Source organism: Nesoenas mayeri, assembly GCF_963082525.1.
Source record: "Nesoenas mayeri genome assembly, chromosome: 7".
NCBI classification, from domain to species: Eukaryota; Metazoa; Chordata; class Aves; order Columbiformes; family Columbidae; genus Nesoenas; species Nesoenas mayeri.
The window spans coordinates 31,111,339-31,136,014 of record NC_137551.1 but is presented as its reverse complement, the minus strand read 5'-3'; the positions used below and the strand labels follow the sequence as shown (position 1 = coordinate 31,136,014).

Here is a 24,676-nt window from a genome sequence, read left to right as displayed (position 1 = left end):
CATTTCTCCCAGCCCCTCTGCAGAGAGAGTCTCTGGGGAGAACAGCACCCCACAGCATCGCTGGGACAGGGACCCCATGGCCCTGGGGGGCAGAAATGGGGCAGCGCTGGATGTTTCATCACAGTGCCAGAGAAACCTGACATGTTTACTCTGAGTTATTTCAATGCTCTAGCTGGCCTTGCGGAGCAGATACTACTGGCACTTGTCTGATGCCAGGGAATAACCTTAAGTTGATGATTTTTTTTGAATCACCAAATATAACAAAAAGGTACTTACAGCAGAGAACAGTTTTACTGTCTTTGACTGGATTTTTTCCTACCCCTAGTCCCCCTTGCTGTTTACAGCTATTCTCATGACTCAGTTTTCCTTCCTCTCTGTTGTCCCCCCCACCTGCCTTTCCACTATGGAGGATTTCTCAGAAATGTTAAGCTGCCAGAATTCATCTTTATTCTTAGAAACAGGAGCACAAGGATATCTGCTTGGAGGCAAAATGCCATCTGTGCAGAACGATGTATAAGATAGAATAGGGGCAAATTGGAGGGCAGAAGGCCAGAATTTCTATGGGGCATCTAATGAAATGAGATTATTTTGGAAAAAATGAGTCCTGGTGTGGAATATGTGACTGGTCAGTAGGGGCTGCTGAGGAGCAAATACTTGAAAACATGGGCTCCTCCTGGGAGAGAGAATCATTCCACCTTCATGGCTGATGGTGGTCATATCCTGTCAACAGCCCTAGGGATGCATAAACTATGGCTTTCTATTCTGTTTTATAAGCATAGACAGAAACAGATTTCATGGGAAAACCTCCAGAAACAGAAGAAAGGATGTATCTTGGTGATGACCACTGTGGTCAGGTGGGTTTCAGGACTGACGCTGTCTAGAACACTGGAGCTGGTCGGTGCACAGATTTGGGGTGTTCAAGTGCCCAGAAATCCTGGGCAAATGTACAAGACCCTTTCAGTCTGCCAGAACATTTCCAGGTAAGAAAGGACATGACTGAGAAATGCAAACATGCGGTGGCCCTTTCCAAGAGGGTTTCATAGCATATGACTAATATTTAAGCCCTTTTCACAGAAAAGTAAGGGCAGACAAGGCATATGATCTAACCCTTCCAAGCTTTTTTCCCCTTGACTCATTTTTCTTTTAGGATTACAAGAAGTGGAGGTTTAGATTTACTTGTTTTTCTCTTCTGGAACAAGGACTTGGGGATTTCTCTTTTACAAGGAACTTCTGCCATGTGGAGAAAGGTCAGTATCCCTTTTGCTGCCTTTTTTATTTGGGCTCCCAGGACAGATGATCTCCATCTCCAGCTGTTTGGCTGATGTGAACTCACAGGAGCTCTGCTGCATCCTTAGCACTCACGTCAGTGGTTGTCTCAGGTTTTCAGCTAGGCTTGATTACAAACCATCTAATTATCCTACAGCACTGCCTGAGATTATATGTGCTTAAGCCTGTTTTATGCAGCAGCAGTTTGTCTGGCAGAATCATCATCGATGGCCTCTGTCGCTGCAGCACCTATGACTATGTGATGAAGGAGGATGAAGGAGGTTGTAGTAAGGTGGGTGTTGGTCTCTTCTTCCGAGTAGCAAGTGATAAGACAAGAGGAAATGTCCTAAAGTTGCCCCAAGAGAGGTTTACATTGGATATTAGGAAAAATTTCTATCCGGAGAGGGTTGTCAGGCATTTGGAACAGGCTGCCCGGGGAAGTGGTGGAGTCACCATTCCTGGAGGGGTTTAAAAGACACACAGATGATGAGGTTCTTAGGGATATGGTTTAGTGACAGCGTTAATGGTTGGATTCATTGATCTTAAAGGTCTTTTCCAACCGAAATGATTCTATGTCTGCTTGGGTACCCCAGGTTGGAGTGACTCTAAATAACGCATTGCGGCCAGACACTGCACTTACACACAGCTTGTGTGTGGCTTGCTTCAGGGTGGACACAGCACAGATACCCTCTCCCGGCTGGACTTGTGCTCTCTGCATCAGCGCATCACTGCACCCCCAGTTCTGGGTAGCGTTGCCCTTGAGGGGAAGCGCGGGGGCTGTGTGGTCTGGTTTGTGCTTGCTGTACAATGGGCTCTTTATTTTACTTTTAACTTCAATGACCTCACACCAATTTGGAGACTTCTCTTACCATTACTTTCTCTGTGTTCCGGAACTTGCTTTTGTCCTGGAAAATTGCCGTTTTCCTGCTGGAGAATGGTACAAAGGGCATGATTCGTATTTGAGAGTTCAGGGCGGGGGAAATTAGCAGCCACTAATGAATGAATGCAGCATGGTAATGTGCTGTGAATTAACAGCCAAAGAAACAACCTAAAGGCACTGGCTATATGCAGTGACAGGAAATAAAATAGTTAGCGAGGAGCATGTTAATCATTAGCTAATCACATAATCCGCGTTGCGGTTGGTTGGGTTTTGTCTCTTGTATGCCCAGTTTGCAGATGCTGAGCGATTCCAAGTGGCACGTTTTGCAGGCAGCACTGGCCCCTGCTTCCAAGCTTAAATTACACGTTTAAAATGCCTATAGGCGACCTAGAAAAATCACCTGTTACAGACAGCATGGCCTAAAGACATTCCCTTCAGGCCTTCTGGGACTAAAAGTGAGCACTGGGTAACACCATGCATGTATGCATTTCCCTTTGCTGTTGCTTCTAGAAGCAGCCCAGAGATTTACCAGAATTTGCTCATTTGAAGAAAGGTAAAATTTTCACATTGGGCAAAATATAACAGAAGGAAATTGATCTTGTTTTTTTAAGGGTAGTTGTGTTGTTTTTTTAAAAAAGGACTGTGTGGTGGCTCAGCTGCAGGTTGCTGGAAAGCAACAGGCAGTCTTAGGAAGATGAGGAGGGGCTACATCAGGAGAAAATGAGGTATTCACAGAATACAATGTGTTGTAAAATGTGAACACATTTATTAATCATATGTGGGCAGACAACTCCACACACCCTACCAGAATTTACTGTACCAATGTCAATTCTCTATTGTATCTGTGTTATGAATCAGCCAACATGTGACATTAATTATCTGCATTTATCATTGTGCAAACTGACATAATGATCAGTTACAGGGTAACATATCAGTAACTGTTTACTAAGGTACAGAAGTAATACTCCAGTTTTCTGAAATATTCTGGAATCATTTTGTCTGTGCTATATCTACCCAAATCCTATTTTTCTCCAGAAGTAACATTCCTCCATGGCCAAGAGGTGCAGCACACGTTGTCAACACCTGCTTCAGCAGCAATGCCGTGTGCAGGTTTCCCGGCGGTGGATCTCCTCCCACCACCACGCACAGTCCACAGCTTCTTTGGTGAGTTCACCTCTTTTTGGAAACGTTTCTCTACGAAGTTCCAGGAGACTGCTTTACGGCTGTCTCACCTTTGTTGACCCATAACTGGAAAAGAAGGTGTTCATCTCGCAGTTCAGTGCCATATGACCACTTTCAGGAAACGTTTGAAAAAATGTTGAAAGAATGCAGGATGTCTGGTCCAAAAAAAAAAGATAAAAGTGAGAACAGGCAGAAGAAACACCTTCCAGAATGAAGTTTTCTCAGGAGACAGTAGAAATCAAGTATTCCCCATGCCCATTGAAAACAGGGCAAGAAAAGATCAGGCTTGTTTTCTAAAAAGGTCATCTAGGATAAATACTAAGAAAAAACTTCCTAATTATACAGAGAAGTGAGTGGAACAACACAGGAAGGTTGGGACTTTCCTTTTCTAAAGTGCAGTAGAGCTTAGGCAAACCTTGGGCAGGAAAGGTTAAGGGTGACATCCTCAGTGGATACTCTTGACCTGGATGAACTGCGATTTTAGGATTCAGGCCTAGGGAACTGTCCCAGCAGGCTGACACAGTCACAGAGCGGGAAGAAGCCCTGTATGGTGATGGACAGCCATCCCATCCATCCCTCAGAGGCTCCCTAGGCAGAAATGGATTTGTTGTGCTCAAAGAGCAGTGCGGAGCAAAGGAGTCCCACAGCAGTTTTGGAGAAGAGCTCCCAAGGAATGTCTTTTCTTCCATTTTCAGCCTCCGTAGTTCCAGAACTGGGGTTTCCCTCTGTCTTGATGCAGAATTCAGCACGAACAGGCCTTTGAACAGCACTGAAACAGAAATATCAAAAAGCGATCCTTTCCCACCTTGAGAAATAAGCATGTCCCAAACACTCCTATCTCAAAAGTAGAAGAGACAGGTTGTGTGGAAACGTTCAGTCTGGAAATTAATATTTTTAATAGGTGCTGAGGATGAGTTACCAATGCTCTTTGACTACATAACATTTTATAACAATTTTTTTTTTAAAAGCCCAGATTTTATTTTAAAGGAAGTATACAAAGAACATTTGTCAAATTTACTGCTGAAGTAAGTGGCATCAACACTGCTTTTAGTGAGTGTAGTTTCTTACTGTAGTAGCTGACTTAGCCTAATTCAAATGGAGGCTGGACAAACACCTCCTTTGGGCCAAATCCACCTTAATCAAAGCTTATATAAATCTCTTAATATCAATAATCCCAAGTCTGATAAACCTGGTAGTTATTTTGGTTGTATCTAGCAAGATAAAATTATCTGTACTCAAAAGCATTGGTTCAGTTTGTTGCCACATCATTTATATTAACACAATGTATCTAGCAACCTATGTGTATATATACATGTATTATATGTGTAAATACACTTGCACACAAATATGTATATACAAATGTGTACATATCCATATAGAGAACAGGTACGTGTTCTGCATACATGCCATATCACAGTATGTTTCTGTAAGCAACAGAGGTCACTGTAATACAGGACAAAGCTCCCTGTTGACAACTAAACTACTAAAATCACCCCTGCAGGCAGTTTCATGTCCAGCACCAACACCTGAAAAACAGCCATGTTTCTATGATGGCAAAGGAAACAAGACATTCACAAAGAAATATTTACAGGAAATGTCTTTGTTGGGGAAACAAATGAGCATTTGCTCTAGAAACGCCATGGTACCAGTGACATCCTTATGGGAGTACTTGGTATCATCAGAACTCTTGCAGTGAACACCGTGTGCACATCATTTCTCTCAGCTGGGAAGCTGTCTTTACTGATAACACTTTCACAGAGCAGGCCAGCCCTTCTCTCTCCCAAATCCATTAGCTCATCCTCACTTAGGGCTTGTTTCGGCTGCCAATGAACCTGAACGTGTTCCAGACACATTCCTTTTTTTTCCAACCAGCTATTTTTCCTGTCATCCCTTGAGTGTATTTTTGTGGCTGTAATATAAAAGGAGACCCCACTGAATCACTACACACTTTATTTACCAGTCTTCCTTCCAATACTACAGCTCTCAGCTTGCCTTTGCCTTTCTCTAGCTAAGGGGAAACCAGGGAAAACATGGCTTTGCTCCAAATGTAAGATGTTTCCCACCCCTAACTGATGAGGAGTTCAGAATAAATCAATGTAACTCAGCGTAAAGGGGCGAGCAGGGGTGTGAACCAATATTTCCTACTGAAATACAAAGTATACATAGTGCAAAGGTTTAATAAATGATTTGACCCTCAATTTTTTTCATGTAACTGAAATACAAGTCAAACACATGCCGTTCATGTCAACAAAACAAGTTATTAGGACATAAAATAAAAATTAAATCCACATTCTCTGTTCTTTGTACTTCATCAAGAAAAGATGTCTGGCAGCTCTATTGGATAAAGATTACCTCCATATACCCATATGTATACCTCCATATACCCTCCATATACCTCCATGTATCACATTTTCTCCCTGATCTTTTCCCTTGAACTTCGGCACTTACTTAGTCAATGATGCCTTTTTGTTCAGGAACATGAGCAACCTTTAACATGGAAGATATCTGAATGTGGAATCCTACAAACAGTAAGTTTCACCTTAAAAAAAGAAAAAGAAATGAGATAAATTTTTATACCTTGTTATATCTGATCAACTTTTGTGCTACTACCTGATGTATATTTTAACCAGCTAAATAAAAATGCCCTGTTAAAAGAGGTGAGTATTTTTTCCTTGCTGAGATTAGCTTGCTTTTCTTTAGATGGCAACAGAACCCAATGACCTCAACTTTCTCAGCAAAATTCAAATATGAATGTGTTCCGTTATGGGTCAGAGAACCTGCATACTGAAATATGGCTCCATCTCTGAGAAACATAGGTATCAACATGTAGTAGACCACAGTGGGGTTAAGGCACCACTTGGAAATCTCCCACATTCTTCAAAAAAAGGGGTATCACACAAGGAGATGCGTAGCGCTTGCTAACCATGAGGAGGCAGGAGTTTGGGCTCTACCCTCAGTACCCAAAACAACTATGATCAACTACACATCCACTGGAGGCAACTGTTTATTTCCCAAAGTTTGTGATTCATGGACCTTAGCCAAAAAGTACCATGTAACTCTAAGTCATGCTTGCCCAGCAGTATCTCTTGGGGTTCCTCAGACTTTGAGATCAAGTCCTTAAACACAGTGGTGCTGACCTTGCATTCTCCAAATAGCCCAGGAATAAGAGATGCGACATCGGAATGATGCTGAGGAGCTATTTGTTACTGAAGTTATTAATGCCACACTCAAAACAGAGTAAACTGGTTTGAATGAAGCCACTTGAAACACAAAAAGCAACTTGCTTTCTCTTCTGGCTTCATTCATGTGACTATCACCTTCAGGCTGGTCAAGCTCACCTCCTTTCTTGTGGACCTGCTGATGAAGAAGTAAGCCTCCTCCACGTCCTGGGGTTGCAGATCATTCACTGCCACTATATGGTCTCCATGATTAAACAAACATCCCAGTCGGCAAGGACCAGCCCACTGTGAGACACTGGGATATTTGGATGACAGACAATAAAGAAAACATATGGGATATCCAGTTACTGTGAACAGAACGGCAATGGCTGAACAGGATTGCAGTTTTGGTACTGCCCTCTGGAAATGACACATAGGTTGGTTGAATGACCTTGCATCTTTTTGATCTGGTTCTAGCTGAAACCAAGCTGCTTCAGCCATCCAAACAGGTCCTCCTAAAAGCACACGTGACATTGCAGCCTGTTAGCAAGTGTGACTGGTGCTATTAAAGCAAGGTCATCAGTGGGAGCTGGGGATTCCAGTCCAAAAGCAGGTGGCCAGGCTCACCGCAGGTCCATGTATGCTGCTGCAGGTGTTCTAGCTCTGTGTTTGAGATGATTTCCAAAGTCATCCCAGTATAATGGAATTAAAACTTATTATCACGTTTTATCTATGATATAACTGCAAGGATCCATTGCTGTCCCGACAGGACCCTTACAGAAATTCCAGTATCTCTTTCCTGCTGGTCTCTGATAGACCCTCCTTGATGACAAGCTATTTAGAACTAGCTGACCTGACAGTCAGACCTAGTGCTCTGTTCCAAATTCTTTCAATATGAATTTCCACTGAGAAAGCTCTGTAAATTTACATGTAGATACAATTATTAGAATGGGGTCCCATTTCCAGTCCCTTTTACAATGGTATTTTTTCTTCTTGTTGTCAGTGGCCAAAACAAAGTGATTTTCTGTGCACAGAGTGCCCCTGATCGGTGTGAAGATGAGGGAATAGCAAAAGGCAGTGTCAGTGCTGCGTGGCAGCGAAAGATCAACTGGTAGCACACAAGTACGCACTGAGCCTTTTTTCTACTCCCTCTTCTTTATCCTATTCATTCATATTGACAGTCTAGGGAGAGCGCTAATTTCCAATGAGACTAATAAGTATGCGCTGTAGCCTGTAACACCTACTTGTTAAAATCTCTGTCTAGCACTCATTCTTACCACTAAACCAGTGCTGGGATTAATTTGGAGATAATTTTATGCTGGCATCTACCACAAGTCAGGTTAATTTAGGTAACAGTTTTTCACTTACAGCTCACACTAGAGTCTCAGAATGCTCTGCAGGTGCTACTACTTAAATTTCTTAAATTAAAGTGGTGTGATGTAGGTCAATAATATAAGTGACACAGGCTAATAGGTTAAAGGGAAAAAAGATAAGAAAGGATTTGATGAAATAGAGTGAATCACTGAATTCACTAGATTTGGCAATAATTCCTTCTGTGCCCATAAGTTCCTTGTTGTCACCCTTTCCAATGACAGGCAGGTTTTATGTCTTTCCAAAGGACTGTCACCTCTTTCCACAAATCTCTTTTTTCTTCACAAGACTTAAGTGTACATAAGGGGGTACAGAAGTCAAATGAATGGGACTTGAAGTCTACCCCTTGTATGTGCTTCCTAATTTTTGGCTTTGTCATCAATAACAAAGGGTTATCAGCCACCTATACTAAAGCCTGTGAGATTTTTAGTTGAAAGGCCCTGTTTACCCTATCACAAGATATATCCCTGCGATGTATCTCTGAGACATTCCATCACGGTGGTTCACCAAATCAAAGCTTAAACTGAATAGCAGTAATTAATTAGGTGATTTCACACCAATGTTAGAAGAAAAGCATTTGTAGTGGGACTACTTCACTAATTATTACACAGCATGCTAAGGGGTCTTGATTCTATATAGCCCTTTTCATCAGCAGTTGAAATAAACAGAAACTCAAGCACATGAAGAGCCAGAGCAGAAAGGAATCACTGCAGTACCCACACACTGTCCTTGCCCTGTTCTGCACTGTGAAAACTGTACATGGATGTGTACGGTTGTACACTTCTGTACCTACACCGATTGTTTCTCATTCACATCTGACAAGCACCATCACAAGACATCCAGAACTTACCATATTTGTCCTGATGCTTCAGTAAGTTTTAGGTAACTGTTAATATCAGCCAGGGGGACGAAAATATCCAACTTCTGTAGCTGGGTCTCATCTGTAACTTGACTGCGAGAGAAAACATCAGAGACCAGCCATGCTCTACCAGTACCTCAACTGAAACCCACAGAGAAGACAAGTCTGTTTTCTCTGTAATGAAAACTGGAGAAGACATTTACCTGAGCAGTACAGACAACTGAATCACTGAAAGTGGTAATGAATTTCCTGTTGTCTGAAGGGTCGTCTGATGGCTGGTGCTGCCTTCGAGGAGTTTTAGGTCTCCGCTTGCTTCCAAGTCTCTTGAACATGCACCATTGTCTTGGTGTTTGAGAGGAGGCAGGAGCCCACCACCTCTGCACTTGAACTGGCAACTGTCATCCCGCAACCTACTGAAAAGAAACGGTGATAAAAAATGAACTCATTTGGCCATTCCAGGTGCTTTTGTTGTGTTTGAAACTGCATCAAATAGCCATCAGCAAAGCACAGAATAACAAGTTATTGTAGAATATCCAGTGGACAAAATTACAGCTAAGTAAAACAAACTCCTTCTAAAAATGGATTGTAAATCCCCAAATAAACATTTTCAATATCTAAAGACTACTTATTAAGCCTGAAAACATTCCAGCTAACAACACGCCTTGACAAAGAAAGTGAATGCAGGTTGTTTGCCTTGGCTGTACTGGCTTCTGCAGGGATGTAATGCTGTCTCCTGGAAGATACAATAACTTGGATGTGCTTGAACACTTTCTAGGTTTATTTGATAAGCCGTATAATGCCTGGAGCCAAACAAGGCTGGGGTCAGCAGCAAAAGCTGATCTTGGTATATTTTAACTCAGATGGTATAGGCTTGTGAGGTTTCTATAGTAATTCCTTCCAGGGGCTCTCAAAGCCACAGAGGAGCTTGAATAAATCTATTGGAATAAACTGGTTTGTGGGTCTGTATTTCCAATTGCCTCTCACTACGTAGCATAAGACTTGACTGTCTGTAGGTGGCAGGTCACATCTAATGGCTCTGGCTCAAGAGGTTTGGTTTTACTGTGCAGACACACTTCTCCACTTTTCAGTATACTGTGCTATACTGTGGAGATTGCAAAGTTTCCTTGTGGCATTACAACTGCGACACAAAGTTCAGGCCTTTGTGATATACCAAACACTGAACCTTCAAAGAACTCAGCATCCCTCTTTGGATGGGAAAATGGAAGGAAGGAGATGACCTACTCAGGAGCACACAACTTCTTATTGGAAAAGCTGGGAAATAACATTCCATGTCTACCTTTCTCTCTTAACCACTACATAATGCTGCCTGCTTTGTAGAGTACCTGTCCGAAAGGTTGCTGGAGCTTGGCTGCGGTATCTGAGTAAACTGATGGGCTGTTATGAAGAAGAAGTATCAGTCAACCAAAAGTGCTGCATCCTATAGTCAGAGCCTGTCTAAATGCATGAGTTTAAAATGTGAGTTTAAATTTCATGTTGATGAGTTTAAATTTCATGTTGATGAGTTTTAATTTCACTCTAATATTCCCACAAGGTCCGAACCAAGACCAAAGCACTCATTCAAGCAAGATGCAGCCTTTACATATTGTTATGCAAATACCACAAATGACAGCTCTATCTTTACCAATGTGTCACTTCTAATTTACAAAACCTTAATGAAGTTGTTACTTACAGTGATTTCATTGACATATAAATGTTCTCCTTTACTGGGTTCTTCTGCATTGGCTTCTCTTGCACAGGGACAACATCTTCAGCTGTGGGGTCTGGCTGTGATAGTTCAGTAGCGCACTGTTGGAAAGATGTAACAGCATGAGACGTAAATATCCTTGTTCTGCCTACAGAAAAAATCTTCTTAATTTCCTTATTTTGTTCAGTGCTCATGCTGTTTAAACACATTGCCTAATATAGTTTGGCTTTCCCCAGATAAGTCACTTCCCAGAAACCATGAGCTAGAAAGGTGATTGAAACTTAGAAGTTAATGTTATCTGTTATTACTGACACTGACATTTGTTTTCCTTTCAGGATGGATGGAACATAACGAGCTATATTCTCCAGTACTACCACAAAAAAAATTGTTACATTTTCATTTAAGCATGTTGAAAAAGGAGTCTTGGACTTTGGGTGTGCTTAACTTAAAGAAAGATTATATGAGAAAATCATACTGTTCATGTCCTTCATTTCACTATACAGTCTTTGGAGAGAGGCAGTGACTTCTGCAGAACACTGGCCACTTACCTTCTCCTGTCCACTAATTACATGGGAAGCCTAGAAAAATCAGCCTGCTAAATGAGTTGCCAAAATCTCCTTAAAATTACCAGTCTGATTCCTCCTGCTCCCTTGTTTTACAGTGAAATGTATAACAGATACCAAAGTATTTAAGTATTTCACAGCATTTTTTAAGTACTGCTTCATTTTGTGCAGCTTACTGATGCTTCTACAGAATTACATGTTAAAATACATAAAAATAATATACAGCTACATTTTCTAAATGAAGTTTCCACTTTGGCAAAAAAATCCACAACCCAAACCTGTGATGCAATAGCCAAAAGCCATTCACAATGAAACAGTCAATTTGGGGAATTTCAACAAAATCAGCAATGTTTTTGTCAAAATGCCACTTTCTACCAGAAAGATCCTTTGAATGAGTCTAGTGTATTTTTTCTTGTACAAATGAAAGATCTATTACCTACTGTTTTATCTACTTATTTCTTTTACAAGGTACTAGTAGTTCCTCATACCAGTTCTTCTTTGGCTCATTAAATGTCTCCCGCCTCTTTGGAACTATTAACAAACCAGCAGAACTCACAACTGATTAACTACCTTTGCTAAAACACTGCTGGGAGTTTGGTAATAGTCTTCTTCATCCTTTTTGATGTCTTCATCTGTATCCGACAATGGCAGATTTTCCTCACTCTTTCCCAGATTTTTATCCTGTTAAAAGAACGGGTTTCTATTGAACAGGTTCAGTTATACAGATTATTTAATGTGTATTTTTCCATTTACATGGAGATGTAATAGAACCAGCAAATATCCACAGAAAACATGGGAACACAAGTTTCTCCTTGAACAAAGACATACTCAGAGCCAGTCTGATTTGTGAACATGGTTTCTGTAGTTGTGCTCCTTCTTATACTTTTGAGATCCACTGCACCTGGACAAAACTGGCCATTAATATCTGTACTTTTCCTAGATGGGTTTGTGGTAACCAGAGAGTTGCAATTGACTGCCTGTTCACAACATGTTATTTTGTTTAAAAATCAGTTGGGTTAAACACTTAATGCATGAATCTGCATACACTAGGGTCACTTGTGTGCAAAATAATTTTTATTTCATTTAGTTCTAAAACCCTTACACTAGAAAAAAAATCTGTAGGAAATCTAGAAGTGGATCAGGAGACATTTTCCTTTTTAAGCACATTTTAACTGCTATCAAGTAAAGAAGGAATGTGGGATTTTCCTGACTAACGAGAAGTCTATTGACTCACACTTCTCCATGAACTAGAACATACAGAAAGCTGGAGATCTGACAGCGAATCCTTTGTGTTCTGAATGATATTCTGCCTTCATAAATACCCGAAATACTAAGTTTGCAACAATTTAGTAAGTCAAGGAGAAATTAATCCCTCCAGCAAGTTTACCTTTCTGAGTCACAAAGATAAATTATTTACTTTTATGTCTCCTTGTTGACTTCACTATAATGAAGAGTATGGTAATTAGTATTTAGCTGCCTCCCAATAAAATTCCCCATGCCATGTTTGCGATGCGACTGTTTTTTATCTCTCCACTTACATCCTTGGTTTCCATGGTGATCATTTTAATAATTGCTAAACATGTCACACAATATATTACTGTTTTCAAGGTAAAGTAAATTAAACTAATTACTCTCTTACATGTAGAGAGAAGAAACTGGCATTGAATAGAAATTAAAGACGATGAATGTATCTTTGTTCTTTGCTGGTATAAATAACATAAAAAGCACATGCAGTAGGACTCAGAACAAACCCACAAAGGGTCCTTCAAGAGGTGCCTAAGAAAACTCCAGCAGGAACAAGACTGGCTCTGTGGTCATGACATAAAGTCACAAACGAGTTTCCTAGTGAGTTTTCAGGGGCTTTGGATCAATCAAATGAGTAAACACTTGCAGAAAAGAAAGGTAATAGGAGGTGATTTTGTGAAGAGTTGAGATCCTCTATCTCCTAGGAAATTTCAGAGAGCAGACAGCACCCATCAGCACCCAAACTGACCCTTTGGTCACTGACAGTGACCAAACGCAGTGTTTCCCCTTGGCACCATTGCAGTTTATTGGGACAATGAGGAGGAGAAGGTGAAGCTGCAGCAGCTCTGTGCTTCCCTAAAGCAGTTTGCCAGCATCTCCATTCCTCCAGCTGCTTTACAACCAGAGCAGCGCAGTTAACCTCAATGTACAGTTATTCTCAGACATACAGCTAAGCAAGTTCTTTAAGTCTCTGTTGAACCATGTTGTGGATTTGTAAGGAGCCATTGAAGGAGGAATGTTGTTTTTACAACTGATCTGGCACCTGACTCCAGCTGGGGGGGAAGGACTGAGAGACATCAGACTATGAATCCTTCATGTAAAACAAAGTCTCTTAGAACTAATCCCGGAATGCATACTGATTCCTGTATTTAAATAGTTAATTTAGGGGGAAGGGTAGCCAAAGAGCCAGGAATCCATATTTTAAATAAATTGATAAGGGGAAGGGGCTTGTTAGAATTAGATGAATGAAATATGTAAACTGAGGCAGGCGTCAGGTAGTCTGTAAACCCTGAAGTGCCCAACCAATGGGGAATAGGAGAGGGAATTTGTGGCTGTGATTTGGGAGGGATACAAGCAGGGGCTTTTTGCCCTATTCTGTGTGCTTACCATTAGATAGGACACTCGCTTTTGCAAAATCATTAATAAAATGTGCTTTTCTGAGAAATCCTTCCTGAGTCTATTATATTGGCAAGATGATCACTTCCTACAGATTTACATGAGAGAGAAAGAGATGATGGAGAAATTGTCTGTAGCACAAGATAGAAAAGATACCTGGAGAACAACTGAGTAAGTGTTCATTTTAGGCTCCTTAGGGAAAGGGTCCAAATTTATGTGTTGCACTTGGATAGAGGAGTTTGTCTTTCAAAAAATCAAGTATGTCTAACAGATATTAAAACCAGACTCCTGACAAAGGTGCCCAGGTGGCTGCAATATAGTAAAGAGCAGTACAGGGTAATACACATTAGGGCTCCTTATTTTGATGCATTTCAGGTATTGAAAGCTGTGGTTGAAATAGCTGATACTGAATAGCTGAGTCAGAAGTGGTTTGGTAGCTCCAAAATGTGGACTGAAAGAGAGTCAGGTGCCCAGACCTTTCCTGCGTGGCTGGGTACCTGCCTGCACCACTCAGCTGACCCTGATAGACCTGTTTACATGAGGAACAGCTACTGACCAAAGAGTTTTCAAGATCTGGGCCTGGATGAGGGAACCACCAATAAAAAGCAAAATGAATCAGATAGATACTAGAAATGTGGAGTCATGCTTCTGTCAGGATGTAAATACAAGGGATTAAGCTGGAAGTCAGCTGTCTAGACATCACTGAGCAGAGAATAGATCCAGAGATGTTAGCAGATGCTGCACTTATGAGACAAGTGAAATATTTTTATCAAATCAACAAACAATTTTGTTTCTTGTTAGCTCTATGGCAAGATTATTTATTTTCACACATTCTGGAACAGGAATATGAGCTTCCTGTTATTATTTCTGCTTCAGGCTGAAAAGGTAAAATCCAAATTCCTCATCTTTTAACCCTCATGGTCAGTCTGTCCTAGCTCGAACAGCTGCACATAGTATATGCTTTCTGAGGCACCATGAGAAGAATTAATGAATGAAACAGAAAAGGCATGTGTAAGAAAGAGATGGAAAGAGCACCTTAGTATGCACCCAAAGCAGCACTGGTTAAATCAGACTAAGGGTTAAGTCAATGCATTTCAGAGCTCAGACTCACAGCTGAATTATTGCAGCTTCATAAAGTACTGTGCATCAGCTGAGCTGTGCTAACTGCTCACGGCATTGCAATGTAGTTTCAACTATTTTCACTACTTTCCACTGAATTTAGCTGTGTTATCTCATACTTGCTGCCAGCCTGTACACACGGATGGTGACTGCAGCATGTGACTTACCGCTCTGTTAGCTATGATAGCAGAACAGATTCTTTTCCCTTTATCTCAGCCACTCTAAATCATAGCATAAACTGCTAATAAATATGGCTTTAAACTCAGCTGCCAAACATCATCCTGGTGTGGTGGAGCCTTGGTTGTGCCTTCTGTTCTGCTGACTCTGCTGCAAAGGCTGTAATCCAGGGCAGAGAATGGCTGAAACACACCTGAAACTGCTGCAGGTGTTTGTTCAGGGAACACAGGTCAGAACACTTAGCCAATTATAAGTGAAAACATCCAGCATTGTATCTTTTAAAATCATTCCTGCCAGATATAGAAGCTAAATTACTTGAAGTTGTATTTATGCTTACAAAAGGTCAGTCCTCAGGTATGCCTTGATTTAACAACCCCTTGTTCTGTAGTTCAGTTACACTGATTAAATTGCTACTAGCAGAGGCTGCAGAAAGGAACCATTTAGGAAGACTGAGGCACAGCCAAGAAATGTGATGGGAGGAGCAAATCCTCAAGCAATGCAACTTCAGAGTTTTCCTCACTAAGTTTGTGAGAGCTGCCACGAGTTGCAATTGCTGCACAGAGACTCTGAGGATCTGCCTACAAGAGATAAAGTAAACAAAGGGTATATCAAGAAAGTTCTTACAAGGTTATTTTCAGTGATAAACAAGAAAACAGACTAAATTAGGAAACTTTCATAGTGAAAACCAACTCAGTGCTCTGGGAAAGTAGATGAATAATCTGTAGTTACAGATAACTCAGGTGAGATAAAAGCCAATAGTAATTTCTACTGACTGAACATGTCAAGAGCTGTTTGATTTGTTCTGCTCACCAGACTTGGAAAAGTTCCTCTTGGTGAGTCACACTGAGTCTGATGAGGACCAGGATCTGAATTAGGCCTGTTCTTGTCTTCTGAAGGTCCATTCTCCTGTATAGAAAAGAAAAGAGTTGACTCCTTGTAAAGGTGCTTCAACTGAATTCAGCTTTCTCCACCTGTGCCATTTGCATGGCACTTTGTGACTAGAGAAAACCAACCCTCCCTTGACTGCTATTCAGCTTGGCACCAGAGGATGAGGACTGCAATTGCTCTGGGACAGCAGCAGTGCCTGCCTTCCTTTCTGTTCAAATATTGAGGGAGAAGATATGGAAGGCACAGAGGAACTGGACCTCAGCTCCCCTCCAGGCTTCATAGCCTGAAGAGAAAGACAAAGAAATGCACACTCACAATATAGGAGGAATTTGGGAGGCAGCTATCAAAACAATCATCACATGGTGTTGCCAAAGCATGACAAAGCAAATCTGCAGGGGCTTATTTTATGCCCACTAATCTTTGCCAGTCAGTTGAGACAGCCAAAGAATATTGTTTCTCATTGCCATCAACCTCTGCTTTGCTACCTGCCTTTACTTGCATGCAGACTTTGCTCAGACGTCTTTCCTTTGTGGGGACACACATATAATCCAGGTCCTACTCAGGACTCCCACCAGAGAGCAGAACAGACCACCCAGGTACCCATTGCACAAGCTCTATAGAACTTTTGATGGAATAAAGCAACTATACAAATCAAATTTCATAGTCACCCCTAGGACCAAACGCATTATTAAGGATGGCTAATCTGTTTACCTTCTGGTAGCTTTGCCTTTCCGGAAAATTGGTTTTATCTGCAGAATTCAAGAATAGTGGCAAAGAGGCTGGCCGGCTTCTGATTTCTGGATTTGGAAGGTCTTGGCTCTAGAAATAAGATGGCAGCAGTGTAAGGAGACAAGCACCAGATGGGCATGGACTACAATGTACCAATACATCCCACTAGTCCAAATTTTACTTTTAATGGCTCACAGTGGTTGTCTACATGGCATTTTTCAGGCAGATATAAATTTGCCCTGCTTGTACTTTGAGCCGAGTGGAAGCTGTAGGGAAGTACATTAGGCCTGGCTGGCTGACAAGGTGCAGAAACTTGGGTCTGAGCTTGAACTAACAGAGCTTCCAGCTGCTCCTACATTGACAGACTAGATGAGGGTCAGTTTGTAAAACAGCATGTAAATATAACCAAAAAGCACAAGGTAAGAATAACACACAAGTTTTCTTTCCGATGCATCAAAGGTGCAATTCATTGCAGCATAATGTCAACCATCTCCTAATTTCCTTGTGGCTTACTCTTCAAAGAGAGTCCTTCAATGTAAAATCAATCCCAGCACAGATTGTGCAATGCCTGCTCAATGCATGAAGTCAGGGTACAGCATTTATATGGAAAATGAATATCTGATGAATCAAGGCAAGAGTCAACTTGCAAGGCCAAAAACAGTAAAATTCCTTTGCACAGGTTTCTAATGAAATCACAAACTTCTTTCTTTCTAAAATCAAGTGCAGTAACGTGTCACCTGAGGGCAGCATCCATCTCTTTTTGCCTTCTTGCAGACTGAAGATATCGCAGTGACCCAGTCCTCTGTTTCCTGCCTGTAGGGTGGAACAACAGAAATGAAAACCTGCTCACAGGTAAAACACAAGGAAATCCCATTTACCTGCTCACTCCTTCCTATGGGGCACAAAATAACGCTTCCTGAAGTCAATGCAGATAATCTGGACTTTCCTTTTGAGAGAGAGTGCTTGGCTGGCCATAGCCAGATGGCAAAGTTTGACCTCAGAGAGGTGCAACCCAGGACTGGGGGCTAAAAGATATTCAGGGGGGGCTGTGTTTGTGTGCAGGAGACATGGAGAGGGAGAGAGATGGAGAAGTGGGACTGCGCTTTCTGCTTCATTTTCTGTGTGTAATGCTGCTCAGCAAGTAGCTAAAGACAGCTGACAAGGCTTGAGAATTTGTTTGGGCAAGCAGGAGGAGAAACAAGCCACAAAAGTACCTCCTGAAGCCCCGTTTCATGCTTGCGGTGGATTTAGTCGGATTAATTCTGGAACGCTTCCCACCCAGCGTGGGCTGTGAGAGCAGTGCCCTGGGCGAAGGCATGGGATGGCACGCTCAGGTAACACACAGGTATGTGTTTTTCTTCAGCGCTTATCAGCATTTCACACATCAGCTGCTCTTCTGCATAACGGCAGAAAAACCCCCGAGATGCTTGTGGCTGGGAAACGAGAGAAGCTGGGAAGTGGCAGCAGAGGAGCACTGTGCCAAATATGCTCCCTCGCCTAACCAAGCTTTGGTTGATCACAACAGCAGCAGTTTCTGCCCTTGCTGAGGACAGGATTGCAGCCTGGGAGAGCAGGGAGCTGTAAACACCCCAGTCAGTCCTTTTGGGATCTCTTTTACCTCAAGGAATTTTCCACTTCAATCTCCTTCCCTTGACTAACAACCTACTTTCCAGGGGAAGATTATTTCCTGTGTTTTATCCATAAGGAGTGGAAGTTTTCCTCACTCCGAGGAGCTGCTGAGAAGACAAATCTCTCTGCTATTCCTTGACCCTTAATTGGGACAGTTTGATGGGGCACAGCTGCACTGATGTACTGCCGCTGCCCCACTGCCAGCCACATGCTCCCACCACTTCCACAGCCACAGGGAAGGTCAGCTCACCTGTCTGAACAGCAAAAATTAACCTGTCCATGGGGCAAAAAACACCCAGCAGAGAAAAGTGCAGTTTTCCACTGGATCAACCAGCTGGATGGTTTCATACGGGAGCTGAGCCATCAGAAGCTGAGACACAGGCAGGGGTGGGAGAGCAGGATCTTGCCTTGGGGCAGTAGCTTAGTGTTAATTTAACTGTAATGTCATATTGTATTTGCACATCTTTCGATGCCTACCTGCTGCTCCCAATGAAGTAGTACCGTCTGTTTCCAGTACTGACGGACATCACCTGCTCAGGAAGGCATTTAAACATCTTCCTCACTGTTTCCATAACTTCAGAATTGCTTATGCCAACTTCGATATTTATGATTCTGTTAAGATAACCATATGTAACATCCTATATAACTATACATACAAACATACACACACACATATATATATGTGTCTGTGCATGTTTTACTCTAAGCACAGCATAATATGATATCTGCATGGGAAAAGGTAAACATTTTTCCACAGAGAAAATTCTCAAGTAAGTAAGTACACACATCCAAAACAGATGGTCTTTCAATGAAGAAAACTTCCAAGCAAAAAACTAAAATCAACTTTTGCAAAGACTCATATCCAGATTTTGGATCCTCATTTCTGAAAAAGGGGCTGTTGGTCTCACACAGAATCTTGAAAGTAAATGATAGTAAGAGCGATTCCTGGCAGACGTTTTGGAGCCACTACAGAACAATACTTTCGATTTGAAAGTTACTGTGTATTAACAGTGTTTTAATGTGGGGGGAAGACGAACAGCTAAGAAGTGCTCTTAATGGATACTTAAATGGAAGCACTACTTCCATTAACTCCTAAAGAAGTTAAATTAGTAGGAATAATAACAACAATAATGATGGTAATAATGTAACCACACACCACTGAGCAAGCTGCAAATTATTTGAAAGCTTCACAATGTAAATCCTTTTAATAGAAGATGCACAACAGCAATGTGACCTCCATGCCTAACAATTCCAGGAGCCCGGAGTATTAGGCTCCAAGTCTGACTGGTAAAATCTATAAATTTCCTTTTACATTTACTGTTCCCTTTCTGTGTATCTCATACCACATATGACATGGTGAAGGGTGATAGTACAAAGCCCGTAACACCCCGCCTTGCTGCAGCGAGCACTGTGCTGAGAGGAATGAAATGATCAACCCAGATGAGCCAAGCAGAGCAGTTTCTTGGTGCACTAAGAGGCAGTGGGGCAGCCAGCATCAACCCCAAGGGCTACGTGGAAGCCAGGAGACCTCTGCACAATTGCACAGCACTTTGTAAAGCCATAAGGTGGGACAGGTTGCACAGTTAAGAGTGGCATAGCCCATCATTGCTATGCCATCCATAGCTCTTCCTTACATGCGAGTGAAGGCACAGCACTGTCCTCAAGGGAGATAAAATATCTTTTACTACAGCAATGCAGCCTTTGGGATCGTGGAGCCAAGATCTCTGGCTTGTAGATACCACATCATCAGAATCACTCACATAAACGTATCAAATTTCATCAAAGCAATTTAGGATTTTTACTTCTACATATATCCTACATTGTAAGTTGCACCCAAAGCCTACAAAAGTCCAAAGGTCTCTTTTCTGGACTACAGTGGGATTTGGATCAAGAACCTCAATCAGGAACAAATGGCTGTACAATCAATGGACATTTAAGAGTGTTGATACATGACTTAAAATAAAAAGGTGATGCATTTGAGTTACATACTGATCAACAGCTATGGAGCCTTTTATGCTCTGGCCTTTTAGATACTTCAGCATGTAATTGCCATTGCTGGATTTAGACAGGATGAAAAATCGCCTTTTCCAGGAATTCTGCCAAAGAGAAAGTAATGTGTCTCATTAAAATTCAGGAGAAGAGAAAGAACAGGTGCTTGTTGAGGGATTGCTGGAATATGACTAATCTGTGCTAGTGTACCTGTGAGTTGAAAAGTTGAAGAGGTGGTGATTTGATGAGGAATCCGTGCTTGCAGACTCCACCTTCAGGACATAATGTATTTTGAGCTGTCACTAGTCAAAGAGAAATGAATGGCACCATTATTTACTTCGTTGTTAATTAATCTATCATTAAAAACCTGCTTGAACTGGAACTTGTTATGGAGTGCTGGGTTTCTGTGTTTAAATGGCCACAAAGCACATTACAATTTGAGAAGACAAACACAAACCAAAGCTATAAAATACAAGTCTAGGCCATGATGTCAATGTTACTGCTGACAACTGGCCCAAACTGTAAATAAAGGACAGTGACAATGCAGGGGGATTGGAAAACATAATGACTCCCTGTCTTATTTGGCTGGTCTTATTTAACTTCTGAAGTCTGGTCTTATTTAATTTCACAATTAGTGATCTGAAAGGCAGTAAACAGCCCCCTAATGAAACTTGTAGATGGCATTCAAGTTGGATAGGTTGCAAACACAGCTAAGGATAGGTCATCTTACACTGTGAATCATGATGTGACAACAGGAAAAGGTCTTACAAGGAAAATATGAGCTAAAACCTCTGGTGGGGGGAAATGCCTGAATGTATTTGTTCACAACCCTGCATACTCTGCAGCCAGCTGTAGCTTAAGAATCACATTTCCTAATCACTGTTGGATTTCTGATCAAAATCTCAGTTTTATTAATGCACTTTAAAACCCAATGAAAGGAGTAGCAATCTCATTCATTTTTTTTTCAGCTATAAACCATATATAAGAAATGAGGATTTTTTAAGAATTCAGTGACTGGAAGGAGGACAGTCAACCTCATTTTGGATCTGCCAGTAAGAGGCAGTTGAGAATATACATAAGTTCTGGGAAAGACAGCAATATAACACGACCAGACTTTGTGGTGATGCAAGAAATGCTTGGTTCTGAAATCCCTTTTACTACTGACTTGAGTGGAGACAAGGCTTCATCATCAGTGCCTTGGAGATACTGATCGTATATTACAGTTCTCACTTAATTTTTAAGGATTTTGACACTTTTTACAAATGTCAGTTCAACCTCTGTGTTAGGGACAAGAAAAATTCTGCTATAAAGGGAAATGCTGCATTCAGGACAGATTCTTTAAGGGAGAAAGAAGCGGGTCAAAATTAAGAGACAGTTTAGGTCCAGATGAGATCTCCAAATTTTGCAGTATGCTGTTTTCTCTTGGTTTTCACCTATTGTTTACCATAAAGTCCTTGGCAGCTGGAGTATTATATATCAATAAGAGTGGATTGAAACCTGATTCAACCTTAATACTGACAAACCTTAGTAATTTACTAAATCTTGTACCTGCAGAATTTCTTTTACTTGTAGAAGCCATCCTGGCTGTTTCTTCCACCCAGATAGTAGAGAGCAAAAACCTTGAAGCTAATTCCTTTCGCTTTGCTTCCTGCTGAGCAGCGTTTCACTGAATGCACGGTTGCCTGAGAAAACAAGCATCTCACAAGTGTATATTTTCATAGTGATTCGTGTGATTCATGTGATTAAACTAAATAAAAATGAACATAGAAAACTCTATAAAGAAATACATACATGATTATAATAGTTATTCATTAAGAATATTATCATATTTAATATTTTATATTATAAAGGAAATGATACATTATATGCTATAATACTATAAAATATTTATTCTATTAAAGTGTACTTACAAAATTATTAATAATAAAAATTACAAATTTATACAGGCCGAGAGAAAATTTGCCTGGGAAATGGTGAGACCTGCCAACAGAACTTCATTTTGCCCCTTCCTTTGCACTTGACACAATACCTGTATAAAATATGCATAGTTTGGCCTAAGGAGTTTAAAATCTACTTAGAAAATCTAGTCATGATACTATGGTAATTATAATAATTTGCAAGTCTGTAGCAATCTTAATACAATGCCCTCAGAGCAACTTATCAACCGTGATGAAATAAACTTCACAGCTTTCAAAGAGGTGCATTAGTGGTATGATTTTTCAGAGGGGTAAACAGACAGTATCTGTTTTTATTTATGTCAACTTGCTTTTGCAATGTGTCCTCCAACATTACCCAGGAAATGGGGCTAATTTGCCTTTTGGTCCTTTCCTTTGAGAAACGCACCATTTGGGTGTCAGGGCAGCAGAACCACATGTCCAATACAATGCTGTTTCTTTGCAGTTTGTATATGAGCCCTGCACTCCCGCCAATCGATTGCATGCACAGCACTGCTTTTTGCACACTGAATGTTTTTTAATTATGTCACTATTCCTTGCTGGTTTATCTAGATCTAGTTTCCATTATTTACTAACATTTCCAATTTGTAATACTATGTGTGTTTGTAAGGTCATTGAGGAATTTTTTCTGAAGTTTCTCTTTGCCCCAAAGCTCTCATTTCTTGCAAAATCAAATCCTTTTCTTTCAGTGACTTGGCTTGAAGTTGTCTCTTAGCTACAACAAGATTACACAATCTCCAACATGTGTTCCACCTGAAGCTGCAGAGCCTCTCCTGGGAAAATGTGAAGGATTGCAAGTGCTGTTCTCTAGTACTTTGCTGAGCTCCCTGGCTGGACTGAGAGATTTCAGGAGCTTCCTTTGTTTCTGTTTATTTAGTGATTCACTCCGTGGTGCCAGAAGTAAACATGGTACGGTCAGGAGTAGTGGTAGAAATGGTTGGTAATTTTTTGGCCTCACTCACCTGACATGGGGTGTGTTACACCCCAAATTTTACTACTGACACACAAATAAAGCTCCAGACTTCCACAGCTCCCGTTCCAGACAATGCCACGCTGTAAATGAGAATGACTCACTGCAAACTTCCATCCTCTGTACATCTCTGCAGAGCATTTCTGATAATGTATTTTTTGGTCTTTTTTTTTAGGGAAAACTTTGAGATTTGAAATCTGACATGACTTTTAGGGAGAAAGATTCGTCGCACAAATGCTGCGACAGACTGTTAAACAAAATTACTGCTAGGGTTTTCATCTATTGCCTACCAAAACAAAAGGACAAAAAAGCAATTTCCAAAACTAAAAATGACTGCACACAAAGTCAAATTGTTACTGTCAGTAGTAGGGGCACATGCCTGGGGTTACAATGAAAGGCAATGTAATATTCTTTTCAACATGAGTGACAGAGTCACCGCAACTGGCAAATGATGCAGTTCTTGCAAAACAATGTTCCAAGAACCTATGACAGGATAAAAGTCTCTTCCAGGTTTTGGCAAAAGTCAAGATTTGCAGGTGGGAAGATAAAAACCTGTGAGATGACAGTTGTACTATATCACTCTGCATGTTGGGAAAAAGTTCTTAATCGTTGTGTTTAATTGTCTTTGCAACAGAAATCAACATTTTAAACACATTATATCTGCTTCAGAATAGCCAATAACAATTCCATGATTACACTCCCTCAGATTTTTGTATGTCTGACATTAAGAGATTTGATTGCTTTCAACCTTTTGAAATGCAATGAGGCATTTCAGTCAAAATGCAAATGAAATGTTGCAAATGATTAAGATATAAAAATATAATGCCAAGATAAGGAAAACAAACTGTGTTAATACTTACAGATAAAATGTCTTTATGGTGTAGAAGACCTTAGAGACCTTTAAGTATTTCCAGGTTCTCCGTATTGCCTCCTGCAGCAAACACAATGCGTCCTTGCCCTGCATGGTGACTGCCTTCTTATAGTCCTTGTATAAATACAAGCACTCTGAAATATGACCCACAAGGAAATTCCTGTTTCTGCCATGGGAGGCAAATAAAAGACTGTTCTGAAAGGGGAAATCCAGGAGATTAATAATCACTTACGAGAAATAAAAAAATATGCACATTTGAGGCAGCTTTAGCTGTCTCTCTTGCAGAAAAAGGCCTGGACACAGCTTGGTTTTTGCTTCAGCTTTTAAACAGTCCCTTTATTTCCCCTGAGCTGGGTCTAAAATATTGTATCCACTCATGACTGGAAGATAAAGCAACGTTTAGAACCCTGAAAGATCATAAACTACCATAAAATATAACAAAGTTCAGATTTAAAGAACAGCACTTACTAAAACATACAACGGTGAAGCAGGAATTGGTCTGCCTAACCCAAGTTGCCCAAAGCCAGCTTACTTTTCTAAACTGCTTTTCAACTCACACTTTAAACCTCACCTTGAAAAGAGGCTGAAGATCATCTGCATTCTCAGCTGAGAAAGGTTTTGGGATGTATTTCCGTTGGTTTTCACTTCACCAGACTGAGTGACAAACATGCAGACATCCATAGGCAATTTTTTAAAAATGTCTTTATTGATTCTGTGCTCAAGAC

At 40.9% G+C, this 24,676-nt stretch overlaps 1 protein-coding gene across 1 annotated transcript; it reads right to left on the bottom strand.

Annotated features, from left to right (window-relative positions):
• Positions 1–5,798: 5,798 nt before the first annotated feature.
• Positions 5,799–21,734, bottom strand: PLEKHS1 (pleckstrin homology domain containing S1; the record flags this gene model as incomplete). Its single annotated transcript, XM_080347370.1, has 13 exons — positions 5,799–5,867; positions 6,667–6,802; positions 8,708–8,809; positions 8,920–9,129; positions 10,407–10,522; positions 11,555–11,665; positions 15,731–15,826; positions 16,520–16,627; positions 17,275–17,350; positions 18,644–18,778; positions 20,156–20,262; positions 20,366–20,457; positions 21,704–21,734. The coding sequence occupies 13 exons, from the start codon at positions 21,732–21,734 to the stop codon at positions 5,799–5,801; spliced, it is 1,389 nt and encodes a 462-aa protein (XP_080203496.1).
• Positions 21,735–24,676: the final 2,942 nt, after the last annotated feature.